The sequence below is a fragment of the Hyperolius riggenbachi genome, chromosome 3 (assembly GCF_040937935.1).
Source record: "Hyperolius riggenbachi isolate aHypRig1 chromosome 3, aHypRig1.pri, whole genome shotgun sequence".
Taxonomy (NCBI): Eukaryota; Metazoa; Chordata; class Amphibia; order Anura; family Hyperoliidae; genus Hyperolius; species Hyperolius riggenbachi.
The window spans coordinates 234,863,442-234,890,387 of record NC_090648.1 but is presented as its reverse complement, the minus strand read 5'-3'; the positions used below and the strand labels follow the sequence as shown (position 1 = coordinate 234,890,387).

Genomic DNA, 26,946 nt, shown 5'->3' with positions numbered 1-26,946 from the left:
AGAATCTGTTATGGAGGGCATGTGTGCCATTCATTCAACTGTGTGAAACTTTCAATGGTACTTTCTCAGTAGCATGGTGACCATGGGTAATGGCTGGAGAATCCTGGTTCGATTCCGGTCCGGAGTGGGAGCCTAAGAAATGGCTACCACCACCACACATCCAAGGAAGGCAGCAGGCACGCTGTGGGCAAAGGAGCAGGAATGGCTACTACACATCGAAGGAAGGCAGCAGGCATGGCATGCATGTTCCGAGGTAGTGACCAAAAATAACAATACAGGAGGACTTTCTAGGCCCTGCTGTATAAGACACTGATCGACTTTACTACCTGTAACGAGAATCTGTTATGGAGGGCATGTCTGCCATCCATTCAAGTGAAAGGTATGCACTGACTGCCAGGTATAATACAATGTGCAGTCACAGATGCAGTGAAGGTATGCAGTGACTGCAAACAGCTGTTTGTATAGTGACTGCCGTGCTGGTCTGGTGCGCACCATGACGAGAGTGCAGGTGATGTCGGCTTTCCAGCCCATATGGTCGCCGGGCTGAGGTAGCTGAATGACAGAACAGTGACTGTCCAGCTGATCAAATTTGGTCTGTCCACAATGAAGGAACAACCTTATTATCGTGGGTGTGCCACGCCCCCCCCCCCCCCGAGACACTCATATAGCCGGCGGTCATTGCTTCATTGTGATACGCAAGCCCCTTCACCGCGGCAAGGTAATGATCACGAAGGGGAATTGGGACATGTAGATGCCTTTTGTTTTGAACAGAGGCGCCAAAAAGGTTAACCTTTTTGGCGCCTCTGTTCAGTCTCATACTATATCATACACCCACCCTTGGTGGAGGGGGATACCCCCTTTTTCTTCACGTCTACAGAGAGCGACTTCTTAATCCTGAGTGGGGACAGGCTAATCTCCTCACCTGCTTATACAGTGGTTGCCTGGAGGTAACCCTGGTTTGTGAGTATACTTCTACTCCTTATACATTCCATTTGCCTTGACTTACTACACTATATTGGCCTCTCGGTTTTCCCTTCTTATATATGCCTTTTGTTTTGTTGTTGCAGCTGCAGCCAGAAAAATTAGGCAGGCATGTACATGCACCAGAAAAATTATTATAGTGGCCGCTGATAGCAGAGGCCTTAAAAATTCAGGAATCCACCTGGAGTCCTGGACCCTGTTGGTGGTGGCGGAGAAGGCAGTCAAGCAGCCTACGGGCAGAGGTGCTGTGTGGGGAGTGACTAAGTCTTGGGGCAGGCAGTCACACGGCGTGCAGGCAGAGATGCTGTGTGTGGGGACTGACTTAGTCTTGGGGCAGGCAGTAGCCCTCCGGGATCCATGCCTCATTCATTTTGATAAAGGTGAGATACTGAACACTTTTGTGACTTAGGCGACTTCTCCTCTCAGTGACAATGCCTCCAGCTGCGCTGAAGGTCCTTTCTGACAGGACGCTTGAGGCAGGGCAAGACAGAAGTTGGGTGGCAAATTGTGACAGCTTTGGCCACAGGTCAAGCCTGTGCACCCAGTAGTCCATCGCTGCTCATACTGTCGATGGTTCTATCTCTACCATTGTTAAAGAAAGCGCACGGCCGGGAAATCCGGGTTTGATTCCGGTCCGGAGTTGGAGCCTGAGAAACGGCTACCACCACACATCCAAGGAAGGCAGCAGGCATGGCATGCAAGTCCCGAGGTAGTGACAAAAAAATAACAATACTGCAGGACTTTCGAGGCCCTGCTGTATATGACACTACTAATCGACTTTACTACCTTTAACGAGAATCTGTTATGGAGGGCAAGTCTGCCATCCATTCAAGTTAAAGGTATGCACTGACTGCCAGGTATAATACAATGTTCAGTCACAGATGCAGTGAAAGGTATGCAGTGACTGGTATTACAATACAACGTGCAGCTGTCACACAGGTGCAGTTAACAGGTATGCTCGGAGTGGTATATTACACAGTGTGCGGTCACACAGGTACTGTGAACAATTATGCAATGACTGGTATTACAAATGTGCACCTATCACACACACACACAGGTACCGGACAGGCACAGTGACACTGCTTGTGCTCACGTAGGTAGGTGGGTGCACAGTGAACAACAGGTAGTAGGTATATGCAGTGATGGGTATTACAATGTGCACCTGTCACACACACAGGTAGTCACTGAATGTGCTGGGCCTGGCAGTGGCACACACAGTAGGAATTACCAAGGCTGTCTATGCAACACTGTCTATGCAACACAAGTGTCAGTGGGACACACACACACACACAAAAATAGATCACAAAAACAAGATTAGCTCTCAAAAGTGCTGTTGAGGGGTGCTTTTTTTTAGTACTAAGAATCAGCAAGGATCAAGCTAAGAAGCCTACAAGAGCCTAACCTAACTAAGCTTTCCCTATGAGAGTCTGCAGCAGCTTTCCCTTCTCTAATTAATGCAGGCACACGAGTGAGTCCAATGCCTGATGCTGCCTGCCTTTTATAAAGGGGGGTGGTGGGGCTCCAGGAGGGAGTGTAGCCTAATTGGCTACAATGTGCCTGCTGACTGTGATGTAGAGGGTCAAAGTTGACCCTCATGATGCACTATGGGGGCGAAACGAACTTCCGGAAAAGTTTGTGGATCTCCCTCCGCGATCTCGAACCACAGAAGTTCGCCGGGAACCGTTCGGGCTATCTCTCGCTCTGTATGTATGTATGTATGTATGTATGTATGTATATATTTTATGTGATTACCTCTTATTCCTCCATCATGGAACAATTGAATAGGAGATTGCAGTCGGCCTGCCTGGGGGTTAGAGTTACTGAAAAGGTAGTAGAAATCTGAGTTTATTTGAATAGGTTGTGCCTAAATGTTATATACTGCCCAAAACTCATAATATGTTTTGCTACCCAGATAGGCCCATTATCTCCACTTCACAAGAACTACCCAGTTTGTGGGCTATTATAAAAAAAAAAATTGTTGAGTTGCTACAATGATGTGAGCCAGGCACAAATAGACCCTCTCTCCCAGAGCTAGATTAAGAGGAACTGTAGTGAAAATAACATAATTAATAACATTGTTTTTTTTTTTTTTTTACAATATTAACTTATTATTATTTAGTATTTATATAGCGGTGACATCTTCTGCATCGCTTGACACAGTAAATATTCTTTTAACTAAGGGCCCTTTTACACGTAAGGTGTTGGTATACGTTAGTATGAGTTTCTTCCATAGCAGTGCACTGTGAATGGGTAGGAACACTCTAGGCAGAATCGCATATGCGTTTTCCACTATGAGCTATGGAAAACGCATATGTGATTCTGCGTAGTGTGTTCCTACCCAAACAGATTTCAGTTAAAAAGCGTATAGTGGGAATTGTGCCATAGGAAAACATGGACATTGGGGGGGGTGGTTAGGTAGCCGGGCGGGGAGCGGGGCTGCAGCAGCAATACAGTGGTGGCTAGGCGGGCTGAGCATTGAGTGAAAGTGAGACTCACACTGCGGGGTCAATGGGCCTTGTACTTCCTGTTCCTGTGCTTGGAACGCAGAAATCGGAAGTACAAGGCGCACGAGTCCCGGCTGCGTGAGTCTCTCATTCACCTCTGCTCAGCCTGGCTACCTGTAACCGGGGCACCCACCAATCTATGCATGGCCTACCTATATACTGGGGAACCTACCTATGCCTAGCTAACTACTGGGGCACCTACCTACCTATACTGGGACACCTACCTATGCCTAACTACCTATACTGGGGCACCTACCTATGCCTAGCTACCTATACTGGGACACCTACATATGCCTAGCTACATATACTGGGGCACCTACCTATGCCTAACTACCTATACTGGGACACCTACCTATGCCTAACTACCTATACTGGGACACCTACCTATGCCTATCTACCTATACTGGGACACCTACCTATGCCTATCTACCTATACTGGGACACCTACCTATGCCTAACTAGCTATACTGGGGAACCAACCTATGCCTAGCTACATATACTGGGGAACCACCTATGCCTAGCTACATATACTGGGACACCGACCTATGCTTAACTATGTATACTGGGACACCTACCTATGCTTAACTATGTATACTGGGACACCTACCTATGCCTAACTACCTATACTGGTGAACCAACCAATGCCTAACTACCTATACTGGGGAACCAACCTATGCCTAACTACCTATACTGGGACACCTACCTATGCCTAACTACCTATACTGGGACACCTACATATGCCTAGCTACAGATACTGGGGCACCTACCTATGCCTAACTACCTATACTGGGGAACCACCATATGCCTAGCTACATATACTGGGGCACCTACCTATGCCTAACTACATATACTGGGACACCTACCTATGCTTATCTACCTATACTGGGACAATTACCTATGCCTAGCTAACTACTGGGGCACCTACCTACCTATACTGGAACACCTACCTATGCCTAACTACTGGGGCACCTACCTACCTATACTGGGACACCTACTTATGCCTAGCTAACTACTGGGGCACGTACCTATGCCTAGCTAACTACTGGGGAACCTACCTACCTATACTGGGACACCTACCTATGCCTAGATAACTACTATGGCACCTACCTACCTATACTGGGACACCTACCTACCTATACTGGGACGCCTACCTATGCCTAGCTAACTACTGGGGCACCTACCTACCTATACAGGGACACCTACCTATGCCTAACTACCTATACTGGGACACCTACCTATGCCTAACTACCTATACCTGGACACCTACCTATGCCTAGCTAACTACTGGGACACCTACCAACCTATACAGGGACACCTACCCATGCCTAACTACCTATACTGGGACACCTACCTATGCCTAGCTAACTACTAGGGCACCTATCTACCTATACTGGGACACCTACCTATGCATAACTACCTATACTGGGACACCTACCTATGCCTAGCTAACTATACTGGGACACCTACCTATGCCTGGCTACCTATACTAGGGCACCTACCCACTGGGGAACCTACCTATGCCTAGCTACCCAATGGTGCCTACCTATGCCCTAACTACCTATACTGGGACACCTACCTATTCCTAGCTAACTACTGGGGCTCCTACCTATGCCTAGCTACATATACTGGAGCACCCACCTACCTACACTGGGACACCTACCTATGCCTAGCTACTTATACTGGGACACCACCGATGCCTAGCTAACTACTGGGGCACCTACCTATGCCTAGCTGCCTATACTGGGGCACCTACCTATGCCTAGCTGCCTATACTGGGGCACCTACCTATGCCTAGCTACCTATATTGGGTGCCTACCTAAGCCTAGCTACCTATATTGGGTGCCTACCTATGCTTAGCTACCTATACAGGGGGACCTACCTATGTCTAGCTACATATACAGGGGGACCTACCTATGTCTAGCTACCTACTGTGGCACCTTTCTATGCCTACCTGCGTATACTGGGACACCTACCTATACTGTGGAGCACCTACGCCTAGCTAACTATACTGTGGGGTACCTACGCCTGGCTAACTATACTGTGGGCCACGGACGCCTGCCTACCTAGGCTAGGAAGAACGGAGGTGGCACAGGGGGAAAAATGTGTCATATTGTGTGTATTATGTGGGAATGCTGCTGCATTATGTTTATGTTGTGGGAACGCTGCCACATTATTAGTATTTTAGGGTAAACTTATTATTATGCATGTATATTGTATTATACTTCATAGAGTACATAGTCATGTCAATAACTATCCTCAGAGAAGCTCACAATCTAATCCTACCATAGTCATAGTCTATGCGCCGTAGGTCTGGGGTGCCTAGGGGAGCCCAAACCCTAAATACAGCCATGATCCATAGTCTTGTGTCCATTGTAGGCTAGGGCTAATATTTATGGGGAAGGCAATTCACTTATCTGTAGGTTTGGGATGTGAGAGGAAACTCCAATGTCCAGACTAAACCGATGCAGACAAGGGGAGAACATACAAACTCCTTGCAGATAATGCCCTGGCTGGGATTCAAAGCGGGGACCCAGCGATGCAAAAGTTCTATGCACTACGCCACCATGCTTAGACAGTGTTTGCCCATTGTAACATCTTTCCTAACCCCAATTTACATTTTTAAATTTATTACAGGTGGCAACATCTGGAAATACTCTCAGGTGAAGTCTGGGGATTGTTTGTTAACTGAGAGTTCTAAAGCCAGTAGAAAATACACCCTGTCTCCCAAAATGCTCAGAGAAGAGAATTCCACACAGCTAAACAGCCTAGACTGAATATCACTGGGAGGGCAGGACTCCATACCAATATACAGCAATGCATACATATAGGAAGTGTTTCTGAACCTGAAACCAAGAAAATTAAAATAAAAGAGTATATACTGAATAATTTACTGCATTCTACTATAAGTCACTACAGTGCTTAAGACCAAGAAGGGCTCCAGGCAGCCAATGATTTTTTGATTTTTGTCTCTATATAGTATTAGCATGCCCATAGATAGTAATGTTAGGTAGCCAGGTGTGACATCCTCCCCCCCCCCCCATTAGCAGTATTTAATTACCCAGATAGCAGTATTAGGAAGCAGGGTATTTTAAGTAATCATGTGTGCCCCTCCAGCTGATTTTTATTTTGTTAATTTTATAACATAACATCCATTAACAAGCCAGATTTATTCCAAGGCATTGAAATTGAAACTGATTCAAACTCCTTCTCCCTTCCCTCTCCAGTGTACAGTTCTGCATGAGCTAATAAGAGGGGGCCCATCAAAACAACTGGCCAGCGTTATAAAGTGTCTGTACATGGTATATAACAAATTGGCAGGCCATTATGGTCAATTCGTAAATGCCTGCAAAGTTGAAGTCTGAAAAAACTTAGTATTATTATAGACCGATAATGTAACAGTTCAGCTCTATCACTATAAGCATTTAACAGTGCTTGTATTAAAAACAAATACCTGCTTACCGGTATATCAGTAGAGTTTGCAATGCATAGAACAGACAGTATGCCAATAATCTCTAAAACACTCCCGTTTATTTCCAAGCAAAGTGGCCAGCAGGTGGCATAGTGGTGAAGGTATTAGTGCTTTCTGAAATGCCAAGCACGGCACGCACACATTTCGGAATAGAAAAGTTAAACCATATCCAGGTACAGACCTGCCATTGTCAGTTCCCTGTTACCGTTACTCACACACACCTCTAGAGGGCGCCTAACAGCAGAAGTGTGCAGTAGGTTCGCTAGAAGAGTCGGGAATTGTAGTCTTTGCTTAGTGCCAACTCGACACAATTGGCTGTCTGAAAACTGCGTCATTGAATGCATTTCGTCAATGCCCATATTTTCGCATCTATAAATTGTCAGAATTTGTGTGAAGCAATGTACATGTTATCTATTCTATGATAGTATATGACTGCATCACCTGGCAAAGCAGCGTGTATCTTCGTGCTATAGGAGTTTTCTCGATCAAAATGGCGGAGCAGGATGTGGGATGGATGCTGTACTCAATGCGAGAAAATGGATGCTGCCTATAATTACAGCAACATCCGGTTTGCTGGACTTGTGTTCCATCAGAATGTTTAATCCCGGAACGGTCTTATTGGATGCAAAACGTATTTTAATGTAAAACCATACTTGTTCCTTGCTGATCATGCTGCTGAAAATGAAAGTTTAAAGGGAACTCCACTCAAATGTTTAGTTTCTTCCTCTCTCTCACTAACTTCTTTTAGTAAGTGGGTAAGGAAGCATCCATCAGTTTGTTACCACTGTGGCTCTGCTTGATCTGGATATCTTCAGTTCTGCTCCAGTTTTTATTGCATGTTTTGATAAATGATCTGTTGCTCTTTGTAATTCATTTGTCCTTCAGGAGTGATGTATAAATCTGTGTAAATACATGTATGACCCTTACAAAAATGTATTTATGTGACTCATGTTAAAAACAAGCAATATGTTAATTCAGGCGAGAAATAATTCTAATTTGATGCTAATATTTATGGAAATGTATGCAGCTTGAAAATGGACCAATCAAATGCTACTGCTGCTGCTGCTGTTGACAATCTATAATGTCCTCCTCAGATTTAACATATTGCTTGTTTTCACATTAATATGATAGTAAGGACTAGCATGATTGGAATTATACAAATTATGCAGAATTACAGTTTGGCATGTCATACAACAAAAATTCTGTCTTCCAGCTCCTTCACAATAGTTATCCTAAAACTTTGCTATACATGCAACTGGTGATCAATTTGTACTTACATCTTTAAAGTGAATATGAGGTGAGTAAACTCACTTCAGGTTAGATACATTCCTATGTAGAGTGAAGGCTCTGGATACTATACAGCCTGTCTGATCCTTGGTCCGTCTCATCATTCCAGCGCCGCCCCCACTTGAAGTTTTTCAACCTACTAGGTCCAATACCTCTTCATCGCTCCTCAGGCAGCCTTTGGAAGTACACACATCCCAAAGAGCTTCTGAAGACGAGCACATCCATACTGCGTGAATGCAAGTACCCAAGTCTATGGAAGACACAGCTGTTAATAGAAGTTCAAAGGAGGGCTGCGCTGGAACGACGGGATGGACTGAGGACCAGGGGGGCTCTATGGTATCCAGAGCCTGCCTTCTACTTGGGTAAGTATCTAGCCTGAAATAAGCTTCATCACTTCAGGTTTGCTTTAAGTTCCAAGGGGATTCTCAATAATTTTCTACAAAACCACAATTCAAAGCACCACTTTTTCAACACCGCCTTATTCATAATCCAACATTCACAGATACATGCTACTTACTATCAGTAAGACTATAGCTCAAAGCATTCTAATCTTTGTTGGTACAGTGATCTTTGGAATGTTTACTCATTCATAAAAATGTTCAGCTACTCCATGCTGAGTCATCTGGACACAGTGGCCTCCAGCTTTCATCAGAATGGAATATCGCTGCTTCCATAGCCCTAAGCTAATCCTTGTACTCATGCCTAAAGTAAACCTGACAGCACACTCTACTGTCTGTGAGGAAACTTTGCTAACTGTTGTAGCTCTGCACATGTTCACATGATTAAACTACCAGCCACTAGAATATTGAGGGATGTTAGCACCATTACCCTATACTACTAATCTACAGTACAAATATCTTAGCCACTATGGCCCTGTTCTTAAAGGACTACTGTAGCGGGAAAAAGAGTTGAACTTACCTGGGGCTTCTAATGGTCCCCCGCAGACATCCTGTGCCTGCGCAGCTACTCATCAATGCTCTGGTCCCCAACTCCTGTTCACTTCCGGAATTTGTGACTTTAAAGTCGGAAAACCACTGCGCCTGTGTGGCCGCATTCACGCTCCCCCTGACGTCTACAGGAGCGTACTGAGCAGGCACAGACCGTACTGGGCCTGCGCCGTACACTCCCGGTAACGTCAGCAGGAGTGAGAATGCGGCCGCGCAGGCGCAGTGGTTTTCAGACTTTAAAGTTGCAAATTCCAGAAGTGAACAGGAGTCGGGGACCAGAGCATCGGTGAGTGGCTGCATGGGCACAGGATGTCTGCATGGGACCGTTAGAAGCCCCAGGCTTCTTTTTCCCCCTACAGTAGTCCTTTAAGTTAATGGACTGTCCAGCCATAAGTGGTTTAGCGAGCATAAATCTACTTGTGGCTGGATGGTGTTAAGGGCTCTGCCTCTGACACAGGCGACCAGGGTTCAAATCTCGGCTCTGCCTGTTCAGTAAGCCAGCACCTATTCAGTAGGAGACCTCAGGCAAGGTCGGATCGCTCAGAAACAGCCGTATCAGTCTGCAGACAGAGTGTACACACGCCGGACTGTCGCTGGAACGCCCACCCAGCGGGAGGTGACGACGGACCCGTCGTTGCCTCCAGTCCGGCGTGTGTACGGACCTTAAGGCTCTATTTAACCATAGCATTAATAGCAAGATTTCTTATTGTGATGTTTTTAATTACAATACGATCTATGCAACATAAAATCCCAACATTGATATTGATATGTTTTCCTAAACCTTTGTCAAAAATAAGATAGAATTGATATGGTTATTTATTTTTCTGTTGTGCAACAATAAAATATTTCCTTTGGGCAAAAATTGTATCCTGTATATGTTCAGGTAAGATAATGAATATGAAGCAAAATGACAATGTAAGCTTAAGAATGAGACATGAAGGTAATTAATACAATTGAACACCGTAAGGTTTACAGGTTACCAAAACCATAGGAATACATGACGTGGACACAGTGCCATTACAATGAAGCTACTCCAGAAATCAGAGCCCTTAGTAAAAAAAAAAAAAAAAGTCAGCCAGGGAAAATTAAGTCAAGTTAAAGGATACCCGAAGTGACATGATGAGATAGATAGACATGTGTATGTACAGTGCCTAGCACACAAATAACTATGCTGTGTTCCTTTTTTTCTTTCTCTGTCTGAAAGAGTTAAATTGGCTTCTGAGAGCAAGAAAGAGATGAAAAGAGGAATTTCTTATCAGGGTGCCAGAAAAGCTTTATGGAGATGAAGATTTCATTTTTCAGCACGACCTGGCACCTGCTCACAGTGCCAAAACCACTAGTAAATGGTTTACTCACCATGGTATTACTGTGCTCAATTGGCCTGCCAACTCTCCTGACCTGAACCCCATAGAGAATCTGTGGGATATTGTGAAGAGAAAGATGAGAGACGCAAGACCCAACACTCTGGATGAGCTTAAGGCCGCTATCGAAGCATCCTGGGCCTCCATAACACCTGAGCAGTGCCACAGGCTGATTGCCTCCATGCCACGCCGCATTGAAGCAGTCATTTCTGCAAAAGGATTCCCGACCAAGTATTGAGTGCATAACTGAACATAATTATTTGAAGGTTGAATTTTTTTGTTTTAAAAACACTTTCCTTTTATTGGTCGGATGAAATATGCTAATTTTTTGAGATAGGAATTTTGGGTTTTCATGAGCTGTATGCCAAAATCATCAATATTAAAACAATAAAAGGCTTGAACTACTTCAGTTGTGTGTATTTGAATCTAAAATATATGAAAGTCTAATGTTTATCAGTACATTACAGAAAATAATAAACTTTATCAAATATGCTAATTTTTTGAGAAGATCCTGTAAGGCTAAAAGGCACAAATTAAATTCCTCTCTCCGACAAAATACTAAGGACCTAGGTGGAATAGCCACATCAAACTGTTTATTCTATTACATTGCAGCACAACTTTTGTATTTTCACCAGTGGATAAGAACAGAGCTCCACCCTTCTTTTTACCCAGCTATTCCCATCAATTTAAGATCCCGAAGAACTCTTATGAGACATAAAAGCATCCCATATAAAAGTAGATGCCTCCAATTAGTAATTGAACTTCTGAAAAGCTGGTATCTTACTCATAAACTTATCAGTACTCGGTCACCAGTGAAATATACGTTATGGGGTAATTTGACATTTTATGAACTACTAACATTGCAAGGGGAACACATTTGATACAGTAAAGACATAGCCTACTTATACCAACTGTATGATCAGGGTAACTTGTTATTCCTACAATTTCAAAACCTATTAAGTGTACCCAGACAAATTATGTATCGGGTGTTTTTGGCTTTGATTTGTAATGGATTCACAAAAATTATTTGGTGTGCTGAAATGTCAGATTCAGATACACTCACCACTCTTACAGGGCCAGCCTGCAATTGGTGCCTGTGATGCTGGTGGATATAGCTTCTGACAGCTTTCCGTGCAACATTACCTGCATAAAGTGAAAAGAAGTGTAAAGCACCATCACTGCTGCTAACCATACATCTATATCAGGTAATATTGGTTGCAGTGCCGCAGCTGCTTTCTTTGCATGATTTGATTGAAAAAAGACACTCTCCATCAGGTTCAACCAGACATATGGTACATCACTGGCCTGCACCTTCACATATCACAACTGATCCAGAGGAAGGCAAAAATTACTTACGAGGCTTGGATCAATTCCAACCAATTAAAGAATACTTCCAGTATAAAAGACAGAGCCAGCCTGTCATGGCAGGCTCTGTCTTAAAGGACAACTGTAAGGAGAGGGATATGGAGGCTGCCATATTTATTTATTTTCAAACAATCAGTTGCCTCGCTAGCCTGCTGATCCTCTGCCTCTAATACTTTTAGCCACAGACCCTGAACAAGCATTAAAAGATCAGGTGTTTCTGCCATTATTGTCAGATCTGACAAGATTAGCTGCATGTTTGAATCTGGTGAATTCATTTAGACACTACTGCAGCCAAATAGATCAGCAGGGTTGCCAGGCAACTGGCATTGTTTAAAAGAAAATAACTGGCAGTCTTCATATTCTTCTTACTACAGTTGTCCTTTAATGATAAAGGATTGGGGGTGTCTCAGAGTTAATTACTTAACCTGATCGGCTGTAATTCGTTACACAGGTGACACTCTACCCCCCTTCTCAGCAATGCAGTCGCAGCCATGTTTCTAAAGTCTTCCGAAGCCCTTTGGAGACCTCCGCCTGCGCTTCCATGGCTTGCCCCAAGCTTGGTAGGCACCAGTGAGACTGTGGCTGGGAGCAGGCTATGGCTACACAAATGGGGTGGCCAGAGCCTCGGCTGAACTTTTTTTTTTAAAATCCACCACGGTCACATTTCTAATAAGGGTGGAGCGCTCTGAATGAATCATGGACGATTAGGCACAGTTATTTACCCTGAGACCAATTCCCCCCGATCATTAAGCATCAAACCAGCTGAGCGGTCTGGACGAGCTCAGCTCGTCCAACACCGCCAGCGGCTGCCGCTCAGGCCCTGCTGGGCCGATTTTGATGAAATAAAAAGCAGCACACGCAGCCGGCACTTTGCCAGCCGCGTGTGCTGCCTGATCGCCGCCGCTCTGCGGCGATTCGCCGCGAGCAGCGGCGAAAGAGGGCCCCCCTAGCCGCCTGAGCCCTGCGCAGCCGGAACAAAAAGTTCCGGCCAGCGCTAAGGGCTGGATCGGAGGCGGCTGACGTCAGGACGTCGGCTGACGTCGATGACGTCACTCCGCTCGTCGCTATGGCGACGATATAAGCAAAACAAGGAAGGCCGCTCATTGCGGCCTTCCTTGTTTATTCTGGGCGCCGGAGGCGATCGGAAGATCGCCTCCGGAGCGCCCTCTAGTGGGCTTTCATGCAGCCAACTTTCAGTTGGCTGCATGAAATAGTTTTTTTTTTATTTAAAAAAAACCCTCCCGCAGCCACCCTGGCGATTTAATCAGAACGCCAGGGTGGTTAAGACAGAGCCTGTCATGCCAGGATCTGTCTTTTATACTGGAGGTGCTCTTTAAATATACAAATATACTGTACTGCATAGCGTATGCATGCTTTGAGGGTACCCTCACACTATCTGTGTTGTATAACATCTGCACTGCAATACAGGTGTAATACCACATAAAATGTCCATTTGTCATTTCATGGCTATGAAAAGCACATTATTTAGTACACTGAGTATAGCATACAGCATAATATAATTCACTGTAATGTATTTATGTGAACATACCCATAGTTATATATGGGCAGTTCATTCACATACTGCAATGTGGCACAACACAAATTGAGTGAACGCTAAGAATACAAACTGCCATAGATGGTCAGTGAGATGCTAATAATTCCAGATTGCCTATAGCTTAAAACTCAGTCAAATCCACTTCCTGACTATTTCAATTGTCCCGACTCCAAACAATTTACATTCAAGTTAGGATTATTTCGAATCTGACTATGGCCCAGTGCACACCAAAACCGCTAGCAGATCGTCAAAACGCTAGCGGTTTTGGGAGCAGAGAGCAGATATTTGGCTGGGTGCACACCAAGCGGATTTTGTATGCGATCCACCAGCCGCATCAGCCAGTGAAAACGCTTGGCTATTGTATTTCAATGTGTGGTGCACACCGGCGGTTTGAGGTTTTTTAGCAAACCGCAAACGCGCAGCAGGAGGCGCATTTGCGGCTTGGCAAAAACCTCAAACCACCGGTGTGCACCATCCCATTGCAATACATTAGCCAAGCATTTTTCCAGGCGGATGCGGCCGGCGGATCGCTCCAAAAACCGCTCGGTTTGCACTGGGCCTATCTCTGTGTACACCTCGTTTTTGTAACATAAACAGTGACAATACTAGCATTTTAGCACATAATTAGAAACAGGAATTCAAGTGCAGTAGTACATTACTGATAAAAGACAGATTCTGAGGTATTAAGCAACTTCAATCATACGTACAGAACCAGAAAAAAAAACAAGTGTTGACTGCAGCTTTAAAACACTTTATTGAACAGTCTAACAGATATATTCACACAGCAAATTATACGTGCGTTAGGAAACGTTCACCATGCCATGTTGCCAGTGAACATCCGACAACAGGATGTGAGTCCCTACAACTGTGGGCAGTCTCCTTCCAGCACTGAAGCCTCCATCTCGTACTGCTTCCGGGTGAGCTTTCACTTTCTCTTCTTTTTTCCTTTCCTCCTTTTTCTTGTATTTACTTCCGGAGTAACCCCCACCTCAGGACTGAGTGGATGTGGAGCGTCAGACATTTTCTGACTCCTGTGGATTGTTGTACAGTGCAGGGAAACAAGCTTGTGGAGGAGAGTCACGAAGGTGAGGATAGCTGGAAGCAGACGCGCATACCCGTACTTCAATCGCATAGAGTTCTCTCCCTTGTGTCTTAGCTCGGGGCGCTTCCGGTTACTTCTCACTTTCTCTTGTTCTGTGCTTGTCCAGTAGGGGAATTGGAGGCTGCCCGTGTGAGCCCCGGGGACAGGGCGATGCAGGCGGGGTGTTTATTAGGGGGGCACAGGAAGGAAGACGGAGCGTTCCGGAGTCCAGTGGTCTGAGTGGTGACATCTGGTAGGGTGTCAGTCTGGGAGTATCCATGTGTGAAAGTGCCACACGCTCTCTCCAGTGCTGGTTGTGTAATAGTGGGAGCGCGACACGCACTCTGTATAAACACATTCGCTTAGCTCGCAAATGCTTGAAGGGTACTGCTTATCAAGGACGTTGTTTTTCCCGTCACGATAGACTAACCTGTGTTGGTTTGACTGGCTATTTATGGATATAGAAAAAAGGTTCTAGTTTCTCTACTGTGTGTTGAAACCCTAGGTTAGTCTCACCTTGTTTTAGACATAACGATAGAACATCTGCTTTAATTATCAAGGCACAAGTGTGTGTGTGTGTGTGTGTGTGTGTGTGTGTGTGTGTGTGTGTGTATATATTTTGTGCTAGTATGAAAAGTGCATTCTCATTGGTTGCCGTGGGTTACTGTTGGTACTATTCTGTTGGTGGGGCACTAGTCATTGCCAAGTGTATGTGTAAAGAATGAGTGTTTGTCAAAATTTCTGACCTCCACCTCTTCTCTGCCTCACACTAACCTTCTCCGGCTCTCTACTTCACACTATTTTTCCTCCTGTCCATTGCTGACATTTAACTTCATCTCCCGTGCCTAAAACCAACCATCACCAGTGCCTAAAACCAACCATCATCAGTGCCTAAAGCCAACATCCTCCATCATCAGTGCCTAAAGCCAACATCCTCCATCATCAGTGCCTAAAGCCAACATCCTCCATCATCAGTGCCTAAAGCCAACATCCTCCATCATCAGTGCCTAAAGCCAACATCCTCCATCATCAGTGCCTAAAGCCAACATCCTCCATCATCAGTGCCTAAAGCCAACATCCTCCATCATCAGTGCCTAAAGCCAACATCCTCCATCATCAGTGCCTAAAGCCAACATCCTCCATCATCAGTGCCTAAAGCCAACATCCTCCATCACCAGTGCCTAAAGCCAACATCCTCCATCACCAGTGCCTAAAGCCAACATCCTCCATCACCAGTGCCTAAAGCCAACATCCTCCATCACCAGTGCCTAAAGCCAACATCCTCCATCACCAGTGCCTAAAGCCAACATCCTCCATCACCAGTGCCTAAAGCCAACATCCTCCATCACCAGTGCCTAAAGCCAACATCCTCCATCACCAGTGCCTAAAGCCAACATCCTCCATCACCAGTGCCTAAAGCCAACATCCTCCATCACCAGTGCCTAAAGCCAACATCCTCCATCACCAGTGCCTAAAGCCAACATCCTCCATCACCAGTGCCTAAAGCCAACATCCTCCATCACCAGTGCCTAAAGCCAACATCCTCCATCACCAGTGCCTAAAGCCAACATCCTCCATCACCAGTGCCTAAAGCCAACATCCCCCATCACCAGTGCCTAAAGCCAACATCCCCCGTCACCAGTGCCTAAAGCCAACATCCCCCGTCTCCTGTGCCTAAAGCCAACATCCCCCGTCTCCTGTGCCTAAAGCCAACATCCCCCGTCTCCTGTGCCTAAAGCCAACATCCCCCGTCTCCTGTGCCTAAAGCCAACATCCCCCGTCTCCTGTGCCTAAAGCCAACATCCCCCGTCTCCTGTGCCTAAAGCCAACATCCCCCGTCTCCTGTGCCTAAAGCCAACATCCCCCGTCTCCTGTGCCTAAAGCCAACATCCCCCGTCTCCTGTGCCTAAAGCCAACATCCCCCGTCTCCTGTGCCTAAAGCCAACATCCCCCGTCTCCTGTGCCTAAAGCCAACATCCCCCGTCTCCTGTGCCTAAAGCCAACATCCCCCGTCTCCTGTGCCTAAAGCCAACATCCCCCGTCTCCTGTGCCTAAAGCCAACATCCCCCGTCTCCTGTGCCTAAAGCCAACATCCCCCGTCTCCTGTGCCTAAAGCCAACATCCCCCGCCTCCGGTGCCTAAATCTCTGGTGCCTAAAACCAACATCCCCCGTCTCTTGCGCCTAAAGCCAACATCCCCATCCCCGTCTCCTGTGCCTAAAGCCTACATTCTCCATCTCCGGTGCCTAACCACCAACATTCACCATCTCCAGTGCCTAAAAACCAACCGCCCCCACTACCAATGCCTAAAAATCAATCGCCCCCATTCCCAGTGCCTAAAAACCAACCGCCCCCATCTCCAGTGCCTAAAAACCAACCGCCCCCATCTCCAGTGCCTAAAAACCAACCGCCCCCATCTCCAGTGCCTAAAAACCAACCGCCCCCATCTCCAGTGCCTAAAAACCAACCACCCCCATCTCCAGTGCCTAAAAACCAACCACCCCCATCTCCAGTGCCTAAAAACCAACCACCCCCATCTCCAGTGCCTAAAAACCAACTGTGCACATTACCAATGCCTAAAACCAACTGTCCATATTCCCAATGCCTAAAACCAACTCTCCCTATCTCCAGTGCCTAAAAAACAATTCTCCTCATCTCCAATACTCACATACCAACCCATCACTATTTGGAGGTACCTAAAAGCAACTGTCTTCATCTCTGGTGCCATAACACAACCCTCCCCATTGCCGGTGCATAAAATCAACCCTACCTGTCCCCAATTCAATTTGACTCCCTGCTGTCCTGGCACCATTTCCCTTTTCACTAGATCATGTCTCCTGCCTCCCATCTTCACATCCACAATACCTAAATCCAACTCTCCCCATATCCAGTGCTTAAAACCAAACCTCCCCATCTCCAACACCCATCCATTGCTATCTAGAGGTACCTAAAAGCAACCTTCTTCATCTCTGGTGCCATAAACCAACCCATTGCCTATAACACAACCCTCCACATCTCCGGTGTCTAAAACCAACCCTGCCTGTCCCCAACTAAATTTGACTCCCTGCTGTCCTGGCACCATTCCCCCTCCCACTAGATCATGTCTCCTGGCTCACATCTTAAGTGAAGAATCTTGATGTATGTTCTGATGTGTGGGTAGGGGGTATGGCTACAGTCACACATCTATCTAGGAAGTGCAAATTTGTAGACTCATGAAAGCTCCTGCATGCTATTTTTTAAAAATCTAATACAGAAATGGTGGCATTGTATAGAACTAACAAATTTGTTGGGGCAGCTGAAAGCTAGATAGTGGGAATCGTTAGAATGGGACAGATGCTGGAGAGCAAAGTGTAAGATAAGTGAGTGGTCAGAGAATGTGGGTGATTAGTAGTAGCAGTAGTTGTGTGGTTGTAAGGAGTGGTTAACATGGGCAGATAGCCGATTAATGGGTAGGTTACAGTCAGGAATAGGGATGGACAAGAACACTCTTGCGAAAACCGAGAACATACTGTGAGTGTGGGATATGCAGCGCTAACCCACCTGGCTACCACCTGTATTCCGGTGTGTTCCATTGGTGCACATGTCTACATTCAGAGCCAGAACTTCAAGTGTTGTCGCTCATTCCTGGTCAGGAGTGGCAACATAAGAGTCTACACAGTGTCATGGAGAATAGACAATGGATGAATCAGGGTGAGGAGAGGTGAAATGGGGTTGGACACCATGACTGGCAGGGATTGATAGGTAGGTTGCAGTTGATTACAGTAATGACATTTCCTGGAAGGATAGTTAAGAGGGGGAAAGGTGGTGGTGAGGAGTGGTGACATGGGAGTGACCTCAGTGGGGCACGTAGGTGAGGGTCAGGCAAGTAAACATAGTTTGACACTATTGCTGAGAGAGGATAGGGCAGGACTGATATTGGATTTGACACTGTGGCTGGAAAGTTGGTGAGGGCTGATGGGTAGGTGGCTGTCAGGAGTGGAAACAGGAGTGGACACAGTGGCTGGGAAAAAAGGAAAATCCAGCACTTGGCAATGGCCATGGATTTCTGACTTTTAAAACGCATTGACTGCAAAGAATATTCAAGAGAGTATTGAAAATAACTAGTTTTGATAGTTTGTCCAATTATTTTTGAGCCTATGATATTGGGGGGGAATAAAATGTATACTATATCTGTTAGTTTTAAATGGATCTTTCTTAAAATGTTTCTTAAAGGGAAGGTCCAAGCAAAAAAAAAAAATGAGATTCACTTACCTGGGGCTTCTACCAGCCCCATGCAGCCATCCTGTGCCCTCGTAGTCACTGCTGCTCCAGTCCCCCGCTGGCAGCTTTCTGACCTCGGAGGTCAGGGCCAAATTGCGTACATTTTTACACATTCCCGCTAGTGCAGGATCATTAACACATACATTTTTACGCGTTAGTGGTGAAACGCGTAAATTTTTGTTCCTGCACTAGCTGGAATGCGTGAAAATGTATGCAATGTGGCCCTGACCTCCGAGGTCAGAAAGCTGCCAGCGGGGGACTGGAGCAGCAGTGAGTGACTACAAGGGCACAGGATGGCTACATGGGGCTGGTAGAAGCCCCAGGTAAGTGAATCTCATTTTTTTTTTTTTGCTTGAACCTTCCCTTTAAGAACCTTGACTCAAAGTTGAATTTCTACATTTCATTAACGTACCTTTTCACTGTTGCCTACCCCTCTCACTGGTGCTCTAAACCCGCACCTGAACTCTGGTCCCCTACCTTTTGTGTCCCTACCTCTCCCTCTAGATTGTAAGCCTTCAACAGGGTCCTCATCCTTGTGTCTCATACCTGTTAATGCACCTCCATTACCAGACACCCAACCTATGGATGTGAGTGAACTTTTGAGTGAACTTGACTGGCCTTATCTCCATGCTTCCATCCAGCGACTGACTAAGCATTACCTTGTACTCATACTGTGCTGCATGATCTGGTTTGCATGTATTCCTGTATTGTCTTATCGCTGTTTGTCATCTCTAAGTATTGTCTGTAACCTTAACTGATGTCCAGCGCTGCGTAATATGTTGGCCCTTTATATATAAATAAGATTATGAAAACTATATAAAAATATTTATGGACCAATTTTATGTATATGTGCTCTCAGCAGGCCAATGCTCTTGTATAGTAGTGTAGAGTGCATTTACATTGCATGTCTCTGCAGTTACTCCCCTGACATTCTGTTTTTTTTTTTTACAACATCTGTTGCATAGTCACTTGGGACAGCTGTGTGTGCTTGCCTGTGTTTTAATATCTTCCTTCCCTTTGCCTTTATCTTGGTCTACTGACACAATTTTAATTGTTCTTATCTGTGTGAGGAGATACAACACAGTGAGATACAGGATCCCAACTCTCACAGTTCAAGGAAAGTATCTAAAATTTGACAGTAAGTAACCATTCTGTGTTGCTATGGAAAGTTAAGACGGAAACATGAAGCAGCATATGTGTTCGTAGTGTAAACCTTAACATGAGTAAACAATGCAATGAGATACTTTCATTTTCTGTTAGGGAATGACTTTGGTTGATGTTTTGTGAACCATTTAACATTTCCTTTATTATGTGATGTAAAACATAATCTGAACTTCAAACAAGTCCTAAAATTAAAGGAAGAAAACCTACCGTATTTAAAGAAATGGAAATGAAATAAATTATTGTATATTTTTTCATCTGCTTATTGAAAACTATGGTCCAATAACTTAGCTGCATGTTGAAAAGTAAGAGCATTATGCTCTTGGTGTGACCCCCCCCCCCCCCCCCCCCCTCTTGTGCAGCAATAACTGCAGCTGAATGTTTGTGATAATTTGATCAGTTCTGCATTCCTCCTTGGAGAAATTTTAACTCATCTTCCATACAATGGAATTTAATAATTTTGTGAATTGCATATACTTTTTGGTGTGGTGCCGTTTTTTCTAAGGGTTCTTTAGTTTCTAAAGCAGCCCATACACTCAGCCGATTTTCTGGCCGACTGATCGATCCCGATCGATCAATCGATTGCAAATCGGTTGGCCAATCGACCGATCGACGGCCGATTTCGATCGATTTCGATGGATTTCCATCGAACTTGCAGGGTGGAAAATTTAGGTCGATCTGATGAGATTGCTTATCAGTTTGCATTGGCCTTAATGGAAATCTGATGGCAAAAAAATGCCATCAGATCGAATTTCAATAGATTTCAAACTGAAATCTATTGGAATTCTATCCTGGTAAAAAATGTTCTAAAAACGCATCAGATAGATCATCAGATGCATTTCTTATCTATCTGCTGCCAATCTGACGAGTGTATGGGCACCTTTATGTGTGTATGCTGACAGGCTTGGCACACACTAATGAGGCAAGTGTGCGGATATTCCTTTCTTCTATACCATCTTCCCTACAGAACAGCTTCAGCTCTCAGATGGATTTAGGTCAGGTACTTGGACTTGGCCATTCAAGGACAATCACTCTGCTCTTTTTATATTATCTTTCTTTGGCCGAACGTGTTTAGGATTGTTGTGGTGTCGCTTGACCTACTGTCTCTTGAGATTCTATTCACAGACAGATGTCTTGACATTCTCCTTCAGAACTCTCTAGTGTAAACTCTTCGTTGGTGTAATTCAAAATTCACTATTCCATCAATGATGGCAAGCCATCCAGGCCCAAACCAGAATACTCCCACTAACACGTTTCACAGATGGAATGGAACAAGGTTCTTATGTTGAAATCCAGTGTTTTTCTTTATCCAAATGTTATGCTTTTCAGTTAAAGAGGACCATTGGTGTAAAATAGAGAGCCTGCAATTTAAGGCTTTCTATTACTGCTGCATGAAACTGCGGGTGGTAACAACAACAACAAAAAATAACATTTGTAGAGCGCTTTTCTCCCATAGGACTCAAAGCGCATAAGCATGGCTCAGACCATTGTGGTACAGAGGAAGAATTTTATAAGTCTGGAAATGCCAGGCTAAACAGGTGGCTTTTCAGTCTGGATTTGAATAGCTCCAGGGATGGTGCTGTCTTTACTGGGTGTGGCAGGGAGTTCCAAAGAGTAGGGGCAGCATGACAGAAGGCTCTATCTCCAGATTTTGAGGTGCACTCTGGGAGTGACCAAGTTTATAGAACTAGCTGATTTAAGGTTGTGAGAGGTGTGGTGCAGCTTCAGCAAGTCCTTCATGTATCCAGGGCCCAGATTGTGCAGGGATTTGAATGTCAGCAGTCCAATCTTGAAGAGTATTCTCCATTCTACTGGTAGCCAGTGCAGTGAGCGAAGGATCGGTGTAATGTGACAGTGGCGAGGCTGGTTTGTTAGCAATCTGGCAGCAGCATTCTGCACTAATTGCAGGCGACGCAGGTCCTTTTTTGGGAGGCCAGCATAAAGGGCATTGCAGTAGTCCAGCCATGATGTGATGAAGGCGTGGACTAGGGTTGGAAGATCCTCTGGGGGAATCAGATGTTTAATCTTTGCAATGTTCTTCAGATGAAAGTAGGAAGATTTAACTACAGATGAAATTTGGTTTCTGAAACTTAAATCCCCATCGATTAGTACGCCAAGGCTGCGCACAAGGTTGGAGCTGTCTATGTCCGAATTCCCAATCCTGATTGGTGTTGCTTTAGGATAGAGCTGTTTTGATGACGAGCACTGGCTTTGGACAAAGAGGACCTCAGTTTTGTCAGCATTCAGTTTCAACCAGTTATCATTCATCCATGCCTGTAGCTCAGCTAAGCAAGAGTTTATTTTTGGAGTAGGGTCTGTTCCACCAGGTTTGAAGGACAGGTATAGCTGTGTGTCATCGGCGTAGCAGTGGTACGTCAGGCCATGTCGTTTGGATAAGTGTACTGAGTGGCAACATGTAGATTGCAAACAGCAGAGGGGATAGGATTGATCCTTGTGGCACTCCGAATTGTAGAGGTGCAGGTTTGGACATTATAGGTCCTAGGGATACTCTCTGTGTTCTGTCAGTCAGGAATGATCTGAACCACTGGAGGACTGATCCACTGATGCCACAGTACTCCTGCAGTCTGTTAAGCAGGATTTCATGGTCAACTGTATCAAAAGCCGCTGAGAGATCCAACAGGATTAGGATGGAGCATTCCCCTCTGTCCCTTGCCATGAGCAGGTCGTTGCAGACTTGGATGGGGGCTGTTTCACAGCTGTGGTGTTTCTTAAAGCCAGATTGTAGAGGGTCCAGGATGTTGTTTACTGACAGCCTGGTTTCAAGTAGCAGATAGACAGCCTTTTCAATAACTTTACCTAAGAAGGGGAGGTTGGAGACAGGTCTGTAGCTGCTCATTGCATCTGGATCCATGGAAGGTTTTTTAAGAAGAGGCTTGATGATTCCTTCATTTAAAGAGGTAGGAAACCTCCCTGCTTGCAGAGAGCAATTTACTATTTTGTGAAATGCTGGGCCAAGCAGGTCAGGACATTTCAGCATATGTTTAGTTGGTCCAGGTCGCAGGTTGTCTGGCGGAGGCGGCGGAGGATGTCTGAGATCTCTTCCTCACTAATACTTTTGAAGTCAGTCCAGGGTGTTAGGTTGTTTTTGCAGCTATTTCCAGGAGTTGCATTACTCTTGGGGGCTGTGGACTGAATGAGAGACCGAATAGAGGATACTTTGTCAGCAAAGTAGCACGCAAATTTCTCACATAGCTCCTTTGAGGGAGTTATAGTAGGCTTTAGGCAGGATGGGTGGTAGAGTCAATCATTCATCTGTCTCTTACGTAATTAATGTCATAAAGTCCCCCCACCCTTGACAAAGTTGCTGTGGCGTTTTTTTAAATGAAACCTTCTAAAGCTGTGCCCACCCCTACCTGTGTTGCCTGAGCTCGCCCCTGGGGCAGCCACATAGCTTTTATAAACTTTGAAAAAAATGGCCAAGGCATTCTTGTGAATGGAGGGTGGTGGAGTTTCTGAAATTAATTAATTTGGGCTAGTGGGTGAGTAATCACACCACCTGCCTATCCGTGCAACAGTAATAGAGAGCCTTACATTGCACAAATAATCTTAAAGAGAACCCGAGGAGGGGTTCTGAGAATAAAATCCCCATACAGAGGCTGGGTCTGTCTATGGAGCCCAGCCTCTGTTGCTATATAGATCGCTCCTAATCGCCCCCTGCACAATACCCCCCTAAACACAGCCATGCTATGCGCGCTGTGTTTACCTCACTCCTGTCACTCTCGCCGCCCCCCCCCCCCGCCTCCTGCATCGCTCTGGTCCTGCCCGCATCCCTTCCCTCCAATCAGCGGGAGGGAAGTGGGCGGGACCGGAGCGATGCAGGAGGCGGGGGACCGGCGAGACTGACAGGAGAGAGGAAAACACAGCGCGCTGCGACACGCTGCGTGTCGCCAGCGCGGCTGTGTTTAGGGGGGTATTGCAGAGCGCAGGGTGGGCTTAGGGGCGAACTATATAGCAACAGAGGCTGGGCTCTATAGACAGACCCAGCCTCAGTATGGGGATATTATTCTCAGAACCCCTCCTCGGGTTCTCTTTAAGGCTGCTTTCACAGTGGGACGTTACAGGCGCACGTTAGAGCAGCCTGTAACGCAGCCCACCGCACAGTAATGAAAAATCAATGGGCTGTTCACAGTGCCCACGTTGCGTTACATTGTAACGCTGCACGTTCTGGGAAAATGCAGCATGCTGTGGGTTATACTGGGCTTTAGCTGCGTTAGACTGCTTGCACATGCTCAGTGACTAGCCACATGGCTAATCTTCACTGCACTGTGGTGACGTAACCTGGACTCATAGTGTTGTCCGGATCATGAATGAATCGTTCATTCGATCTGGATCGTTTTTCGAGTCGAATCATCTGGATCATCACAATGAACAATTTGGTTCACAGTGGATGTCTGTCTGGAAGAAACAGGAACATACAGGATGTACAGTGCAGGGAAAGTCCTGTCCTGCTAGTCATTTCAACCCCAGTCTGCTTCCCTAGTAAAATGATTCAAATGATTTGGTTCAAAGATCCGGATCTTTTCAATGATCCGATTCAAATCATCAGAATCCTTGAAAAGATCCGGACTTCCCATCACTATCCTGGAGCGGCTGTGCTATCATTATAGATAGAACGAAAACAGCGCACCAAGAGCTGCATAATGCGGCTCAATCTGACGTCCAACTTCAACACAACCATGCGTTGCGTTATGGGCACGTTATGCGATCTTAAAGAGAACCCGAGGTGGGTTTGAAGAATATTATCTGCATACAGAGGCTGGATCTGCCTATACAGCCCAGCCTCTGTTGCTGTCCCAAACCCCCCTAAGGTCCCCCTGCACTCTGCAATCCCTCATAAATCACAGCCACATTGCTGACAAACAGCTTGTCAGAGCTGGCTGTGTTTATCTCTATAGTGTCAGTCTGCTGCTCTCCCCGCCTCCTGCAGAACTCCAGTCCCCGCCTGCATCCCTTCCCTCCCTGCTGATTGGAGGGAAGGGACGGGGGCAGGGACCGGAACTATGCAGGAGGCGGGGAAGCAGCTGAGACTGACACTACAGATGTAAACACAGCCTCACAGCACGGCTGTGATTTATGAGGGATTGCAGAGTGCAGGGGGACCTTAGTGGGCTTTGGGATAGCAACAGAGGCTGGGCTGTATAGGCAGAACCAGCCTCTGTATGCAGATAACATTCTTTAAACATACCTCGGGTTCTCTTTAACATCACCTAAAACTCAACGTCTTGGTGTGAAAGAGGCCTAAAGCTTTAATTACGTTTGCCACACACTGGTATGTTATTGGATCATTTTTTTTTCAATAAGTACATGACCAAATATAATGTAGTTTCATTAATTTTAAATTGTACCTGAACTGACTTGGGACATGATGATATAGTACCTACTAATAACTTGTCTGAGTTACACACACATATATATATATATATATATATATATATATATATATATATATATATATATATATATATATATATATATATATATATATATATATATATATATATATATATATATATATATATATATATATATATATATATATATATATATATATATATATATATATATGCAAAATGTATTACTACTTTCTTAGTCTACTTTTAGGACTTATTTGAAAATTAGAAAGGATGGTCAGTTGCTCTAATTTGATGCAGCTTTATGCAAAATTTTCATGCAAATGTATACAGTTTGCAAAAAATGGTCTGGTGTCTTCCCCTCTCTATAGAATAGAACACGTTGCTCTGCCCAAAGCTGAACAGCATGTATGTTCAATGATCATTGCAAAACTGCCAACGGATTAAAGATAAAGATAATTTCTTGGACTGACTGTTAAGATGTGTGTACACAATATATTATAGTAAGAAGTATAGCCAACACTCTTGCTTCAGGTTCACTTTTTAATCAAGTTTATCCAAAGTTTTGGAGTCTTGACTGACCCCTTTGTCAAGGACACAGATACAGTTTAAACCATGGGCCCAGCATGGACATGTAAAAACAATGGTTAGACTCAAGAACATTCCATAGAAAGGACAAGGGAGCCACACCAATGTGAGCACATGTAAACACCTACACCATAAAGGGAGGAATAAGAAAACACAGTGATACTCAAATCATGTAACCTAGTCGTCTTCTTCTTCTTCTCCTCCTCCTCCTCCTCCTTCTGCTTCTTTTTCCTTTTTTTTTTTTTTGTCAAGGACTTTTCTCCTGCTTAAAATGTATCAATAGCCATAATTTAAAATAATGTGATGATCACATGTTAGTGCAGTGTTGTCCATCAGGCTAAGTTCACAGTGGGACATTAAAGTCGCACGTTAAAACAACATATAACGCACTGCAATGAAAAATCAATTACCCGTTCACAGTGCACACGTTGCGTTGGTGTCTAATGCTGCACGTTAAGTGAAAGTACTGCATGCAGTGCATTATACACGTTATCAGCTGCGTTAGACTGCACAATAATGACTTGGAAGCATACTTTCCACCAGGGCTGTGGAGTCGGTACAAAAATCTTCCGACTCCGACTTCTCGGTCTCTGAAACCACGACTCCAACTCCGGGTACCCAAAATTGCTCAGACTCCTTGACTCCGACTCCTTAGTCTAATACTTAACAGGGCTGTGGATTTTGTACAAAAATCACGCGACTCCGACTCCTCAGTTTCTGAGACCCCGACTCCTCGACTCCGACTCCACAGCCCTGCTTTACACTGCCTGTATTTTCTACTGTATCTGCTGTAAGCGATGGTAATGCTGCGTTGTGATTTTTTTTGGGCGCTTTGCAAATTTGCTTTGCGACTTTAGCGTCGCATCAAACCGCAACGTACCACTGTGAATATAGCCTCAAGCTTTTTCTCTTCTCGTTTCATGTTGTTCAGATATCAATATTTTTGATACTTGATGCATTGTGCTTGACTGTTGCGTTGTATGAATACATAGACTTGTGGTCGTAGTGCAAAGTGT

At 45.1% G+C, this 26,946-nt stretch overlaps 2 protein-coding genes across 16 annotated transcripts in view; one reads left to right on the top strand and one right to left on the bottom strand.

Annotated features, from left to right (window-relative positions):
* The window catches only part of ASB13 (ankyrin repeat and SOCS box containing 13), a 41,013-nt gene extending 29,325 nt beyond the window's left edge, over positions 1–11,688 (bottom strand). For 2 of the 10 annotated variants that reach the window (XM_068275984.1, XM_068275991.1), the window contains exon 1: positions 6,945–7,124. Coding sequence is in view for 1 of the 10 variants with exons in the window: in XM_068275996.1 (XP_068132097.1) it covers positions 7,136–7,142 (7 nt within the window). In the remaining 9 variants the exon portion in view is untranslated. The other 8 variants (XM_068275992.1, XM_068275994.1, XM_068275988.1 and 5 more) reach the window with 8 other exon arrangements.
* A 2,612-nt stretch (positions 11,689–14,300) lies between these two features.
* TASOR2 (transcription activation suppressor family member 2) overlaps positions 14,301–26,946 on the top strand; it is a 133,384-nt gene continuing 120,738 nt past the window's right edge. For 4 of the 6 annotated variants that reach the window (XM_068275981.1, XM_068275979.1, XM_068275980.1 and 1 more), the window contains exon 1: positions 14,415–14,554. The gene's annotated coding sequence lies outside the window, so the exon portion shown is untranslated. Of the gene's footprint in view, positions 14,387–14,414; positions 14,555–26,946 lie in introns of those variants that run through there. The other 2 variants (XM_068275978.1, XM_068275982.1) reach the window with 2 other exon arrangements.